This window comes from Hyperolius riggenbachi, chromosome 6, assembly GCF_040937935.1.
Source record: "Hyperolius riggenbachi isolate aHypRig1 chromosome 6, aHypRig1.pri, whole genome shotgun sequence".
NCBI classification, from domain to species: Eukaryota; Metazoa; Chordata; class Amphibia; order Anura; family Hyperoliidae; genus Hyperolius; species Hyperolius riggenbachi.
This window is the reverse complement of record NC_090651.1, coordinates 116420309-116437049: the sequence shown is the minus strand read 5'-3', so window position 1 is coordinate 116437049 and position 16741 is coordinate 116420309. Positions and strand designations below refer to the sequence as shown.

The 16741-nt window shown below is 46.5% G+C and overlaps 1 protein-coding gene across 10 annotated transcripts in view; it reads right to left on the bottom strand.

Annotated features, from left to right (window-relative positions):
- HFM1 (helicase for meiosis 1) overlaps positions 1 to 16741 on the bottom strand; it is a 266554-nt gene that overhangs the window by 146581 nt on the left and 103232 nt on the right. For all 10 annotated transcript variants that reach the window (XM_068239814.1, XM_068239813.1, XM_068239819.1 and 7 more), the window contains one exon: positions 7482 to 7576. In XM_068239814.1, the coding sequence (XP_068095915.1) occupies positions 7482 to 7576 (95 nt within the window). The remainder of the gene's footprint in view (positions 1 to 7481; positions 7577 to 16741) is intronic.

The window sequence follows — 16741 nt, the reverse complement described above, 5'->3', positions numbered from 1 at the left end:
TGTGCCCTCCAGGCCCCCTTGTTGATATGCTCATTGCCCCTAATCCAATACTAAGGCCAGGCCAATGTCAGGTGTCAAAGGGCGGGAGATATTGGTTAGGTCATAGCTGGATTCTAATAGTATGGGGATTTAAAGGGGCATGGTTAAGCCCCTTCTGAGATAGTACCCAATGCTATTGAAATAGTAAAGTGGCATATAGCTATATAGACTAAATACCATATAGGGAAGCAGTACATTCTACAAGATCACTTTAAATTCTCTGTATGGCAATAAATAGCATATACTAAATAAGGTTATATACAGTAGCAAAGGTAAAGGGATTGCAGAGGTTACAACCAGAACTGGATCCCTGTTACAATGGGGTTGTGGTCATTTTAATTGGTGTTACAGTGGTTATCATTGCCACTATGTGTGCTTTTCAGAGGGGTAATACATACATAATTGTTTCCCAATCAGTGCAGTGCTAGGGGTCCCCAGTGTAAAATTGAACTGGTGGACAAAATCCGCACTAGTGCCTATGTCTCGCAACAACTCAGACTTCTTGGCGTACAAGGCCAACCTGCAGCTGTTCTATTCCACATTAACTGATGCTAAACAAAAATACTTTGCTGCCTTGATAGGATCCCAAGCCTCCAACCCTCGGCACCTCTTCGCCACCTTCAACTCCCTCCTTAACCCCACCACTCCTCCCCCCACCTCCGCCCTCTCAGCCACTGATCTGTCCACCCACTTTACCGACAAAATAGCCAGCATCCGACGGGAAATCTCATGCCTCCACTCCACCACCTCTTCCTCCCCCACCAATACCTATTCCCCACCCCACCCACCACTCACTGCCTTTACTCCTATCACAGAGGACCAAGTCAGCCGTCTCCTAGCCACTTCTCCTGCCACCTCCAGCCCCCTAGACCCTGTGCCATCCAAATGCCTCCGTCCTCACTTCCCTGTTCTGGCTCCTGTCCTCACCACTCTGTTTAACCTCTCCCTATCCACGGGTACCTTCCCCTCTGACTTCAAACAGGCCACTGTACTTCCCCTACTTAAAAAACCCTCACTAGACCCCTCACTTCCATCCAGCTACCGTCCCATCTCCTTACTCCCTTTTGCATCTAAACTCCTAGAGCGTTTAGTCCACCAACGCATGACCCATTACCTTGACTCCAACTCCCTGTTTGATCCCCTACAATCAGGATTTCGGCCAGGCCACTCCACCGAGACTGCCCTCACCAAGGTCGTCAATGACCTCACGCTTGCCAAGGCCGAAGGAAAATACACTATCCTTCTCCTCCTAGACCTCTCCTCAGCATTCGACACTGTTGATCACTCCCTGCTACTGTTGATCACTCCCTGCTACTCCAGTCCCTGCAATCTGTGGGTATCCAAGACCGTGCCCTAGCATGGTTTTCCTCCTACCTCTCAAATCGCTCCTTCAAGACCTCCTTCAATGGTTCCTCCTCAACCTCCTTCCCACTTTTAGTTGGGGTCCCCCAAGGCTCTGTTCTTGGTCCCCTGCTGTTCTCCATTTACACCGCCTCCATCGGAAAACTCATCTCCTCTCTGGGTTTCAACTATCACCTATATGCAGATGACACCCAGATTTACCTCCATACCACTGACCTCTCCACCACCACCATGGAGAAGGTATCCTCTGGTCTCTCAGCTATTTCATCGTGGATGTCTGCCAGGTTCCTAAAATTAAACCTGGATAAGACTGAGCTCCTAATCTTCCCGCCCCGTGCTGCTTCACCCCCCACTGACCTCTATGTCACTGTCAATGGCACAATCATTCATCCAACCACACAAGCCCGCTGCCTGGGTGTCACCCTAGACTCGGCCCTCTCCTTCACCTCCCACATCCAAACCGTAGCTAGAGCCTGCTATTTCCATTTACGCAACATCTCCAAGATCCGGCCTTTCCTGACCCCAGACACTACCAAACTCCTTGTCCATGCCCTCATCATCTCCCGCCTGGACTACTGCAACTCCCTCTTGTCAGGCCTTCCTCAAAACCGCATCGCCCCCCTAAAATCCATCATGAACGCAGCAGCCAGACTCATCTACTCCTCCCACCGCTCTGTCTCCACAACTCCCCTACGCAAATCCCTTCATTGGCTTCCAATTCACTTCAGAATCAGCTTCAAGATCCTATGTTTGGCATACAAATCCTTACACAAGTCCTGCCCAACCTACATCTCTGACCTGGTCAGCAGATATATACCTGGCCGCCCACTTCGCTCCTCCAACGACCTCCTCTTAACCACCCCACGCATCTCGCACTCCCATGCCAGACTGCAGGACTTCACTAGAGCTGCCCCTATCCTGTGGAACTCTCTCCCGCTTCCCATCAGGCTCGCTCCCACCTTCAACACCTTCAAAAAAGCACTCAAAACTCACTTCTTCAAGGAGGCCTACATCAACTCAACACTACCCTAATCCTTTCTGCCAATAACTTCTTGATGCACCCCCTCCTTTTGTGTCACCAGCCCCTCCCTCTAGATTGTAAGCCTTTAGCAGGGCCCTCTTCCCTTGTGTATCATACTTGACTATGTGCACTTTACCCAGAATTTGGAACTGGTAATTTTTTACCACTACCATTCCAGTTTATGATCTGGCATTGTACTATTATCTGCATTGTGTTGCGTATCTTATTGCTATTACCTGTATTGTTGTATCTATGGTCTGTTACCTGTATTGTTCTGTCAACCCTGTTATGATTGTCTGTAATCCTATTTATTGTACAGCGCTGCGTAATATGTTGGCGCTATATAAATCTAATAAATAATAATAATAATAATAATAATGTCTCTGTAGCTATGCCACTGGCTGTATATATTACCCATATCCCATGGCTTCCTGTGCACATATTTACATGTTGCCAGGTCCGCAATAGGATTTAGTCAGTAAGGCAGCTCAAAAAGCAGTGATGATCTGAAGTGCAGCAATTCATAATATTCAAAATTGGCCCTAGACTATGATGGACAGGGATTAGATTGTGAATGACAACTTTCTCTTTTTTTTCTCGCTTTTCTCCTGGCGAACTCAAAGCACCAGAGCTGCAGCCACTAGGACACGCTCTATAGGCAGTAGCAGTGCTAGGGGGTCATACCCAGGTCTCCTGTATCACAGGCAGAGCCCTTAACCAGTACACTATCCAGCCACTGTAGCCACAAGTGACAAGACTACTATATACTCTGTACAGCTCTTAACCTCCTTGCCGGTTATCCCAAACACTGTTCGGGGTAACCTGCGCAGGAGGATTTCTCAGGCCCCGCTGGGCCGATTTGCATAATTTTTTTTTCCTACACGCAGCTAGCACTTTGCTAGCTGCGTGTAGTACGCGCTCGCCGCCGCTCGCCGCTACCCGCCGCGCCGAGCCGCCCCCCCCCCCTGCGCAGCCTGGCCAATCAGTGCCAGGCAGCGCTAAGGGGCGGATCGGGATTCCCTCTGACGTCACGACGTCCATGACGTCGGTGACGTCATCCCGCCCGCCCTGCAGGAAATCCCGTTCTCAACGGGATTTCCTGCATACTCTGATCGCCGAAGGCGATCGGAGTGGGTGGGGGGATGCCGCCGCTCAGCGGCTATCATGTAGCGAGCCCTGGGCTCGCTACATGATTTAAAAAAAAAAAAATTTAAAAAAAAGTGCGGCGCTGCCTCCTTGCCGGATTTTTTAGAACGGCAAGGAGGTTAAAGCGGAATGAAACCCAGCATTTCTTCTTTGCTCTAATAGATTATTTACAGCATATTATATACAACTAGCATTTTTCTTTTACTAGAACAGCATTCGAAGGGTTACACACAGGACGTAAAAGTTCCCTGCCAGCAAAGCAGGGAAGTGGAGATAATGTTATCTTGTATTTAATTGTATCAAGTGAGGAAAGTAAAAAAAACACTTCTTTGACAGTGCAGGCTCTGCTGAACAAAGTCAGACAATCAGAAAGCATTTCTGCTTACGTTAGAACATGAATAAAGCAGTTATAAATAAAATGCAAAGTCAGCTCTCAGAGAAAAAAAGTGTACTTTGGGAACGTATCATTTCTGAATGAATAATAATACTTATGCACAAAAGCAAATATGATAACTGTATGGCATATACAAAGTAGTAAAACATGTTTTTATTGAATATTATGTCAGGGTTTTATACCGCTTTAATAATAATTCATAGCAACCAAAGAAACAATTTTTACTGCACCAAATAGGCCTTTACTTAGTAAGCCAAACAAAGATAACTCCCATCCATATACTGCTATGGATATCCTTCCCTTCTAGCTATACCATTAACATACCACAATGTAAAGGTTATGCTCTGAACTACACAGGAGAGCTATCATTGCAAAGTAGCAGGAGAATACCCACTTAGTCAAAGTCACTTTATGTGTTTTGCAATTCTAGTGTGCTGTAAATGAGGTTAATCATGTGCTAATGAGCAATTAAAAAACCTCTTGTGTATCTTTACTCTATCATAGCTAAAAAAGATAAAGGGTACATAGAGAAGGAGAACAGGGAAGAGTTGAGCAGAACATTCTTAGTATAACAAGATAGCAAGATATTAAACATTAATGTAAACACGCAAAGCTAAAGTGGCAGGGCTCAACTCATTTGCTTCCAGAAGACGAGAAGCAGATCTGAAGTCGATGCTGAAAGTGAACCTGAAGCGAGACTTAGCTATGTAAACAGAGACAATCGTGTGCAGAAGCAAACAGAATATTTTATAGCACATAGTTTATGTGCTGAAACTCACATCTGTGCCGGAGGTGACAGGTCTGCCCCTTTTCCTGACCCAAGTTCAAGCACAGTTTAATTTTTTATATGCATTTAACAGAACATTATTTCAAATTAATTATGCATAAGATGTTTAGTAAAAACAAAAATATGCAGTTTGCAAAACAAAATACGAACTACCTGTTTAGTTCATAGATCCTCAGCAACTGACACTGCCAGCCAGCACACACCCTTACAGTGAAAATCACTCACATAGACTTGAATGGGAGAGAGTGATTTCCCTGTCAGCTGAAGCCATGCCGCCCTGCTGACTGACAGTGGGCAGATAACTGGAAATGTATGAGGAGGAAATAACAAGCTATGTGCAGCAGTAACAAGCTATGTGCACAAGCTACAGTTTTTCTTCCTTGTTGCATAGTTCTATGCATAATTCATCAATCAGTTGGTAATTACCGTATTTTTCGGAATGTAAGACGCTCTGGAATATAAGACGCACCTAGGTTTAGAGGGCAAAAATCTGGGAAAAAAATGTATACATTATATACTAAACCTGGTGCGTCCATATTCCAGGATCGCATTGTACAGTACATGTTCTCCCCATTGTCCTCTTGTGTCCACTATGTGTCCCTTTCTGTCCCCCTGTGTGTGGCATCCCTTCCTGCCACCTTGTGTGGTCCTCATGCCACCTTGTGTCCACTCATGTCCCCCTGTGTGTGTATGTGTCTGTGTCCCCTCCTGCCCCCCTTGTGTGTGTTTCTGTGTCCCCTTCACCCCCCCCCCCCCCCCCCCTGTGGTCCTCCAGTCACTGTGTCCCCTCCTGTCCTCCTGTGTGTGCCCCCTCCTGTGCATGTCTATGTGTGCGCCCACCCCAGTCTCCATCCTGTCCTCTGTCTCCCCCCCCATATGTCGAAGCTCTCCCTTGGCAACAATGATGGCAGAGCAACTCACCTTCCTATGGATTCCAGTGCTGTGTGGTCTGCTGTGTGGTCCTCCACCTCCAGCATGTCAGCTACACCTGTAAATGAAGTTAGCGGCAGAGAAGCTCACCTACTCGGCGGCGGCAGCGACGATCTGCAGACATCTCGGTCCGGGCAGCTTCCCCTAGTGACGGCTCCTGTTAATGATTCAATGAGTCATTCCCCATGACTCAATGAGTCATTAGCAGGAGCCGTCACTAGGGGAAGCCGCCCGGGACCAAGATGTCTGCAGATCGTAGCCGCCGCCACTGAGTAGGTGAGCTTCTCTGCCGCTAACTTTTCATTTACAGGTGTAGCTGACATGCTGGAGGCGGAGGACCACACAGCGCTGGAATCCATAGGAAGGTGAGTTGCTCTGCAGTTATTGTTACCGGGGGAGCGGGGACCCGGCAGACCACACAGGGGGACAAGGCAGGGAGTCCCCGACAATGCGGGGGATCGGCGGTTCGTATCGGCAGGCGGTTCTGTGGTTCTGAAGTCGGGGATTCCCTGCCTTTGGAATATAAGACGCAGGCACTTTTTCTTCCTATTTTTGGGGGAGAAAAAGTGCGTCTTATATGCCGAAAAATACGGTAACTAACTGGCAAGGCAGAGAAGTGAACACTTTCCACAGCAGCATCCGGCTGATTGGCCAACACAGCTACGTACACACATGCGATAACTGTTGCCCATCTGGAATCAGGAAACGATCCCTCGGGCTAGAATTCTGGGAACTATGCGGTTCAGACATATCCCTAGCTTTGAGGCTAGCAATGTGCTCTGTTTCTATGGAGGGAGGGGGGGGGGGGGGGGAGGCAGAGGCACAATGGATGAGCTTCCATCGGTTTAGAGGTTGAAAATGGTCCTGCTCAGGTATCAAGGGTGATTAAGGATCTGACATGCTGGATCCTTATGGATCCCTGATTTTCCATGCGCATGAGTGTACACACACCATACTAGTGCGCCTGCCCCTTTAGGTTGATGTTAAAACTTGGCACTTAGACGTTAAACAGGTCACCAGTTGCCCTGTTGCATATGTGGTACCAGGAACATAAAATAATGTAGCTTCCTGCGGTGCTCACATGACTGGGAAAGTGCAAGAGACCTAGATGTCATTGGACAGTTAACTTATGACATAAGCAGACACCCCCTGACCAGCACTTTTACAGGAAAAACTATGAAAAAGTAAAGCCTTTTTTTTAATAACCCTTCCTTTTTGATGTGTACTCCAGAGTGACAGACACGAGAATTTCAGTTTTGACTTCTAGTAAACCTGAATTAAGTAAAATTATTTAAAATAAACACATGATGTACTAGCAAATTAATATTACACCTTGCCGTCAGTTCCTCTCAGAAGCTCACCATTTTTCTGAATTTTGTCAGAACTGAAAAATATCAGTTGCTGTCAGTTATATATCAGTTGCTGTCAGTTATAATTGAAAGGACATCTAATGAGCAAGGTGATGTCCACGTTTCCCTAAGGCTCAAGTGGGCACTATTACAGTTTAACAATGTGCTGACCAAGAAGTTGTTATAAATTCATGGCCATTTTAAAAATGGAGGATGCTGAATTCCATTGATCAAGGTGGACAAACAGGGCACAGGAGAGAAAAAAAAAAAGATTGATGAGTACACTACACGGGAGGTAAGTATGACGTGTGTGTGTTTATTTTGACTTTTAATTTTCAGTTCAGGTTTTCTTTCAGGACTGCTTTACCAACAAACATACTGGTGGCAGCTGTATACCAAACATTTGACTTTAGACTCATTTACATTTTTGGTGCAAATAAGATAATTACTGACCTGCTTTCAATTGTATCAGCTCCATCTAACATGTGCATGTACTTCTCTTTAGTGCTTAACCTAGTCATGATAACAGCTGTGGCTGTAGAATCAAACTGTGGCAAATAAAAGCTTTTATTAATGTACATTACATTATGAAGATATCCATGCATTTTGATATAGAAGAGTAAGGGCTCGTTTCCACTAGTGCGGCGTGCGTCTCGTAGACGCACGCCGGCACTGAGCGGGTGGGCGGGATTGCAGGCGAACCCCATGAGCCGTGCCATGCACGGCTATGGGAATCGCAGCCTCCGCCACGAATTCTGTAGGGGGTTCCGGCCAAATCGCTACTGCAAGCGATTCGGCCGGCGGCGCTGTTATCCCCTATGGCAGAGTTTCCCCGCGTGATTTGCCTGCAGGGAAACTCTGCGGATTCGTGGCCGTTTCCACGACAATGGAAACGGGCCCTAATATACAGAGTAACATTATTAGGTAATACAGATTCTCACTGTTGATAATACTCTCACAATACAGATTAGTAACAAACATATATACCAATACACACACCCCCTTAGGGATGTGCATTAACCAATCCTGGCAGCAGAAGAAAAACGGACCTGATGGGAGACTAAGAAAGGTCAAAACAGACCAATGAAGTTGCAAAGTATGAAATATAAACTCACCAATCAGGTTTGCTGCGATGAAACCGCCGCTCTACCGTTAGTCCATATGGCGGCATGACGCTCAACAGTGCGGAGCCACCGCCTCCGATACCCGGAAGCGTCTGGCCACATGACGCGGTCACGTGCTAAGAAGCACATGACCGCGCTACACCAATCACAGCGCCCATCTGTCACCCAATGGACACGGAGAGCCGCTCCAGCGTAGTAGCGGTGGGAGGTGCGGCATAACAATGTCACCATGGTTACCAACAACATTTCACTGTATATGAACCGCATATACTCACGCTAACACCGCCCGCTGGATCAAAGGCCATCGCTGCACGTTTAACTTGCAATGCTGCCAGGTATATACTGTAAAATAAAAACAGACATATAAAAGTTAAAATCAAAACCAGAAATAACGTGATAGAGAATACCAGCATTGATCAATGAGGAATATCAGACAAAGTACAAACTGACACTAAATATGATTCATATTCAAATAGCAACTAATATGTTTCATATGCAAAAACCTAAATCGTATTCTCTGTTCAAGCCTGCCCTACCCATAGCATCTAGGCGCCTGATCCACCCCGCCTCCCTGCGTAATAGTTCTTTAGTTTTGTCACCCCCCTTCCAACCCAGGGGAACACCATCTATTACCGTGACCCTCAACTGGGAGACACTATGACCACATGCAGAGAAATGTTCTGCCACCGCCTGTCCCCCAGTAGAGTGTCTTATAGCTGTTTTATGAGCCGAAATGCGGCTTTTTAGACTCTGTGTAGTCATGCCAACATATATGCTGCTACACGGGCATTTTAGTAAGTACACAACAAATGTAGAGTCACATGTATATCTTCCCCTGATGTAATAAGTTGTACCAGAGGTTGGGTGTTGAAAGGTATTACCCCTTGTTACATTGCCACACATGTGACATGACATACAAGGGAACATACCAGTTCTACCAGTAAGTGCCTGGGGGGTGGGAGCCGGTCGCACACGTAATTTGTCTCTAACCGTAGGCGCTCTCCGGAATGACATTAAAGGGGGATAGCGGAACTCCGGTACTCGAGGTAGCCTGTCGCGTAAAATGTGCCAATGTTTGCGTAAACTTCTTGTTATCACATCACTGCACGTATTATAAGTAGAAACAAATGGAACGCGCGAAACATTTTTTGATCTAACCCGACGTGTAGAGGTGGAGGTATGCAGAGTTTCCTCTGGATATCCCCTCATCCTAAATTTTTGTGCCAACTGGATCTTCCGTGTCTCACACACCCCAGGCTCACTGACTATTTTACTGACCCTAATAAATTGACTCCGGGGAATACTTCTTTTAACCCCCTCAGGATGAAAACTAGCAAAATGTAATGTTGAATTTCTGTCCGTGGGTTTTGAGAAGAGATCAGTAGCTATTCCATCTACCCCACGATAGACCCGGACATCCAAAAAGGAAATGCTGTTATGGTCACAATCAGCTGTGAGTCTAATGGGTGGACATTGCTCATGGACCTGCTGGATGAAAGCATCCAGTGTAGAACGTGGCCCCCTCCACACGCAAAAAATGTCATCAATGTAACGCCACCAGCAAACAGAGTGCCGGCGGAACAGGGGATTGAGATAAACAAATGTCTCCTCATACAATCCCATAAATAAATTTGCGTAGGAGGGGGCCACGTTCGATCCCATGGCTGTACCCCGTAGTTGACCAAAGAACCGCCCCTTAAACTCAAAGTAATTATGAAACAAAACAATTCTAAGCAACTCAATCAAAAACTTGCGTTGTGCCTCCGTACAATCTGTATGTGTCATGATGTACCAGTCAATTGCCTCTACACCTCCATCATGAGGGATGGAGGTGTAGAGGCTTTCCACATCCAAAGTCACAAAAAACATGTCATCCTCCAGAGGAGGCAAGGAATGCAACTTGTCCAAAAACATTCCTGTATCCCTTAGATAGGAATCAATAGACTGGACGATAGGCTGCAAGAGTCTATCAAGGTATTGGGCCAAAGGGACAAAGACAGAACCCACTCCCGCCACAATAGGACGTCCAGGAGGACGTAATAGTGTCTTATGAATTTTGGGTAAAATATAAAAATGTGGCGTGGAGGGGTTCTGCCGTTGCAAAAATCGGCCCAAATCCTCATCAATCAAATCCCTTGACATCGCCATCTGTACCACCCTGGAAATATGACGTTGTATACATGGTAATGGATCATGTGGTAAAAGAACATAAACATTGGAATCTGACAATTGTCGTTCAATTTCTTGGTCGTATTGCAAACGATCCATGACAACCACCGCCCCGCCTTTGTCAGCTGGGCATACAATAATATCTGGGTTCTCATGGAGGGAACGTAATGCAGAATATTCTATTTTAGTGAGATTCCTATTAATTCTAAAATGACCATCTCTAAAGTTCTTCTCAAGTACCATCAAATCATCATTAACCTTGTTGATGTATGTGTCAATAAGAGCGTGACTTGGAGGTTTAAAAGTACTATTATTGCGCAAACCAGCATCACGCAAATACAACCTAGTGTCCTCATGACTTTCTTCACCACTAAAGGATCGCATAGGGGGCAAGTTACTAAAGAATTGCTTCAATTTCAAAGTACGGAAAAAGCGATACAAATCCTGTTCCAACTGGAAGAAATCAGGTAAATTAGTCAGACTGAAGGATAATCCATAGTTCAAAACCTGTTCCTCTATTGCAGTTAAACCATAAGAAGAGATATTTACCACTAATGTCCCCTCTGTTAATGGCCCCTCCTGGGTCTGAGGTTCATGGCTTTCACCGGAGGCTTTCCTTTTGGACCTCCACCGGCGGCCCCCCCGTCTCCTCCTACGTCTTGGGGGTGATGCTGGTTTGCGCAATAATAGTACTTTTAAACCTCCAAGTCACGCTCTTATTGACACATACATCAACAAGGTTAATGATGATTTGATGGTACTTGAGAAGAACTTTAGAGATGGTCATTTTAGAATTAATAGGAATCTCACTAAAATAGAATATTCTGCATTACGTTCCCTCCATGAGAACCCAGATATTATTGTATGCCCAGCTGACAAAGGCGGGGCGGTGGTTGTCATGGATCGTTTGCAATACGACCAAGAAATTGAACGACAATTGTCAGATTCCAATGTTTATGTTCTTTTACCACATGATCCATTACCATGTATACAACGTCATATTTCCAGGGTGGTACAGATGGCGATGTCAAGGGATTTGACTGATGAGGATTTGGGCCGATTTTTGCAACGGCAGAACCCCTCCACGTCACATTTTTATATTTTACCCAAAATTCATAAGACACTATTACGTCCTCCTGGACGTCCTATTGTGGCGGGAGTGGGTTCTGTCTTTGTCCCTTTGGCCCAATACCTTGATAGACTCTTGCAGCCTATCGTCCAGTCTATTGATTCCTATCTAAGGGATACAGGAATGTTTTTGGACAAGTTACATTCCTTGCCTCCTCTGGAAGATGACATGTTTTTTGTGACTTTGGATGTGGAAAGCCTCTACACCTCCATCCCTCATGATGGAGGTGTAGAGGCAATTGACTGGTACATCATGACACATACAGATTGTACGGAGGCACAACGCAAGTTTTTGATTGAGTTGCTTAGAATTGTTTTGTTTCATAATTACTTTGAGTTTAAGGGGCGGTTCTTTGGTCAACTACGGGGTACAGCCATGGGATCGAACGTGGCCCCCTCCTACGCAAATTTATTTATGGGATTGTATGAGGAGACATTTGTTTATCTCAATCCCCTGTTCCGCCGGCACTCTGTTTGCTGGTGGCGTTACATTGATGACATTTTTTGCGTGTGGAGGGGGCCACGTTCTACACTGGATGCTTTCATCCAGCAGGTCCATGAGCAATGCCCACCCATTAGACTCACAGCTGATTGTGACCATAACAGCATTTCCTTTTTGGATGTCCGGGTCTATCGTGGGGTAGATGGAATAGCTACTGATCTCTTCTCAAAACCCACGGACAGAAATTCAACATTACATTTTGCTAGTTTTCATCCTGAGGGGGTTAAAAGAAGTATTCCCCGGAGTCAATTTATTAGGGTCAGTAAAATAGTCAGTGAGCCTGGGGTGTGTGAGACACGGAAGATCCAGTTGGCACAAAAATTTAGGATGAGGGGATATCCAGAGGAAACTCTGCATACCTCCACCTCTACACGTCGGGTTAGATCAAAAAATGTTTCGCGCGTTCCATTTGTTTCTACTTATAATACGTGCAGTGATGTGATAACAAGAAGTTTACGCAAACATTGGCACATTTTACGCGACGGGCTACCTCGAGTACCGGAGTTCCGCTATCCCCCTTTAATGTCATTCCGGAGAGCGCCTACGGTTAGAGACAAATTACGTGTGCGACCGGCTCCCACCCCCCAGGCACTTACTGGTAGAACTGGTATGTTCCCTTGTATGTCATGTCACATGTGTGGCAATGTAACAAGGGGTAATACCTTTCAACACCCAACCTCTGGTACAACTTATTACATCAGGGGAAGATATACATGTGACTCTACATTTGTTGTGTACTTACTAAAATGCCCGTGTAGCAGCATATATGTTGGCATGACTACACAGAGTCTAAAAAGCCGCATTTCGGCTCATAAAACAGCTATAAGACACTCTACTGGGGGACAGGCGGTGGCAGAACATTTCTCTGCATGTGGTCATAGTGTCTCCCAGTTGAGGGTCACGGTAATAGATGGTGTTCCCCTGGGTTGGAAGGGGGGTGACAAAACTAAAGAACTATTACGCAGGGAGGCGGGGTGGATCAGGCGCCTAGATGCTATGGGTAGGGCAGGCTTGAACAGAGAATACGATTTAGGTTTTTGCATATGAAACATATTAGTTGCTATTTGAATAGGAATCATATTTAGTGTCAGTTTGTACTTTGTCTGATATTCCTCATTGATCAATGCTGGTATTCTCTATCACGTTATTTCTGGTTTTGATTTTAACTTTTATATGTCTGTTTTTATTTTACAGTATATACCTGGCAGCATTGCAAGTTAAACGTGCAGCGATGGCCTTTGATCCAGCGGGCGGTGTTAGCGTGAGTATATGCGGTTCATATACAGTGAAATGTTGTTGGTAACCATGGTGACATTGTTATGCCGCACCTCCCACCGCTACTACGCTGGAGCGGCTCTCCGTGTCCATTGGGTGACAGATGGGCGCTGTGATTGGTGTAGCGCGGTCATGTGCTTCTTAGCACGTGACCGCGTCATGTGGCCAGACGCTTCCGGGTATCGGAGGCGGTGGCTCCGCACTGTTGAGCGTCATGCCGCCATATGGACTAACGGTAGAGCGGCGGTTTCATCGCAGCAAACCTGATTGGTGAGTTTATATTTCATACTTTGCAACTTCATTGGTCTGTTTTGACCTTTCTTAGTCTCCCATCAGGTCCGTTTTTCTTCTGCTGCCAGGATTGGTTAATGCACATCCCTAAGGGGGTGTGTGTATTGGTATATATGTTTGTGACATGTGTTGTATTTTGTGCAACTTGAAAAAGGCCCTGCGGCCGAAACAGCATCTGTTGTTGCTGTCTTTATGGGAATAAAGTAACTGAGTTTACTTCGCCTTGTGTGGTGCCGGTCCTTGAGTTAGAAACTGTTGTGACCCCTTGAGTACTGGGGTGGGACAGTGGCACACTATTTTTGATTATTTAGATTGGTGCTCCTGATATTCTGTGGTTAATACAGATTAGTAAAGGTATGTATTTCTGCAAAGAAAAGCAGCTGTAAAAAGTACACTTGAGATTTAATATTATACAGACCTTTAACCACTTGCCGACCAGGGGTGATTTGCCTGATCTGTGCTGCGTGGGCTCTCCAGCCCGCAGCACAGATCAGTATTATGCCAGGGCGATCAGACTTCCCCCCTTTTTTCCCCACTAGAGGGATGTCCTGCTGGGGGGGTCTGATCGCCGCCGGCTTGCTGCGCTTTGCGGGGGGGGGGGCTCTTCAAAGCCCCCCTCCGCATCGTTTTCTGTGCTTTCTCCCTCTCCCTCCCTACCTCTTCCTTCCTGGGCTGCGCAGGACAGATATCCGTCCTGCGCATTGAAGGATAGGCTTCAGCCTATCATATGCCGGCGATCCACGGCCAATCAGAGGCCGGGGATCGCCGATCTCGAATGAGCGGCCGTTTCCATGGAAACTTGCAGACGACCAGTTTACGCCAATCGGCGTTAGCTGGTCGTCAAGAGGTTAAACTTACTGAAACTACAAGGATCAAATGTGGGACCTCACAAAAGGAGCAATACCTAATGTATACTCACATTAGCAAAAATAATGCAAACCAATGGTCTAACTCAGTGTTACATAGTTACATAGTTATTTTGGTTGAAAAAAGACATACGTCCATCGAGTTCAACCAGAGAACAAAGTACAACACCAGCCTGCTCCCTCACATATCCCTGTTGATCCAGAGGAAGGTGAAAAAAACCTTACAAGGCATGGTCTAATTAGCCCCAAAAGGGAAAAAAATTCCTTCCCGACTACAGATGGCAATCAAATAAAATCAGATAAAATGTTGTCCAAACATTTTAGTCAACAGGCCATATCCCCGTTCTTGAGAGTGCTAGAGGGCTGAACTAGTGAAGTTAAGCACGTTTGCTGATTGCCGTTAGGGACACTATGCATGTGACATTGGGTGGCCATCCGTCCGGATTTAGGCCGGACAGTCCAGATTTTGGAGTGCTTGTCCTCCGTCCGGCGCAAGGCAAGGAAGGACGGCCAGATGTCCTCCTTTTTGGACGCTGGGCTGTGTGGAGGGAGAGAGCGCAGAGAAGAGGGAGCGGTAGGTACAGCAGTGGGAAAGGGGGGACATCTCCCCCCCTTTCCTCACCTTTGGGCTCCCCCTTTCTCGCTCTACCCTCTAGAACTAAAGTTTTGGGGTGACTGGCAGCAGGCAGAACTTACCTCTACCTCGCTCCAAGCGCTGCGTAGTGATGTCCGGTTCATGAGTCATTTGAGTCTGTTCTTTCCTGTGAGTTTAATGATCCGACTCATCCACTGAACCAAATCAGTTCAGTGGATGAGACAGGAACTGCAGCTGCAGGGGGAGCCCAAAGACCTGGCTACATATACTGGGGACACTTATAGACCTGCCTAACTACACGTAAAAACCTGGCTATCTGTACCGGAGACATCTATAGACCTAGCTAACTACTCTGGGGACACGCAAAGACCTGGCTACCTATTCTGGAGACATTATACACCTGGCTACCTATTCTGGGGACAACTATACTCATGAATACTTATACTAGGGACACCTATAGACCTGGCTACCTATGCTGGGGGTACCTATTTTGGGGTAACTGCTGTCAGATTATCTGTATTTATGGGGAACCGCTGTTAACAGATTACCGTATATACTCGCAAGCAAGCCGACCCGCATATAAGCCGACCCCCCAACTTTTAACTGAAAAAAACAGGAAAAAATGATTGACCCTCATGTAAACCGGGGGAAGGAAATTCTGGCCGTGTAATTCCCTCCAGTGTGTCCCAGTATAGCTAGTATAGTGTCCAGTATGGGTAGGTAGTGCCTCAGTATAGCTAGTATAGTGCCTAGTATAGTTAGTATAGTTACCTAGTATAGTGCTCAGTATAGGTAGGTAGTGCTCAGTATAGCTAGTATAGTGTTCATTATAGCGTGCTCAGTATAGCTAGTATAGTGCTCAGTATAGCTAGTATAGTGCCCAGTATAGCTAATAAAGTGCCCAGTATAGCTAGAATAGTGCCCCAGTATAGCTAGTATAGTGCCCCAGTATAGCTAGTATAGTGCTCAGTATAAGTAGATAGTGCCCAGTATAGCTAGTATAGTGCCCATTATAGCTAGTATAGTGCCCAGTATAGCTAGTATAGTGCCCATTATAGCTAATAAAGTGCCCAGTATAGCTAGAATAGTGCCCCAGTATAGCTAGTATAGTGCCCCAGTATAGCTAGTATAGTGCTCAGTATAAGTAGATAGTGCCCAGTATAGCTAGTACAGTGCTCAGTATAGGTAGATAGTGCCCCTCCCCCCCCCCAGCAGCCGCCGCTGCTACTAGCTTACCCGGCGGCTTCCAATATTCCTCCCTCCGTCTCCTGCACGGGGCATGTAAATAATTCACAGCAGCTCGCCCCACGGCGGCTGCTGCGTGATGACAGGAAGCTGTAGGCAGAGCGGCTTCCTGTATGGGCGATGTGTATCGCCGTTGCTATGGGAACCGCTCTGCCTACAGCTTCCTCCGTCATCACACAGCAGCCGCCGTGGGGCGAGCTGCTGTGAATTATTTACATGCCCCGTGCAGGAGACGAAGGGAGAAATATTGGAAGGCCGCTGGGTAAGCTAATAGCAGCGGCGGCCGCTGGGGGGGGGGGGGGGGGGGTAGCCAACGGACCATGACTCGCAAGCAAGCCGACCCCCAACTTTTGGGGGGTCAAAAATTCGGCTTGCTTGCGAGTATATACGGTAAGTGTATTTTGGGGAACCGCTGCCACATTATGTATGTTAGGGGCACGGCTGCTGCCAGATTTTGCGTATTTTGGGGAATTGCTGCCAGATTGTGTATGTTTGGGGGACCCTGCTGCCAGATTACA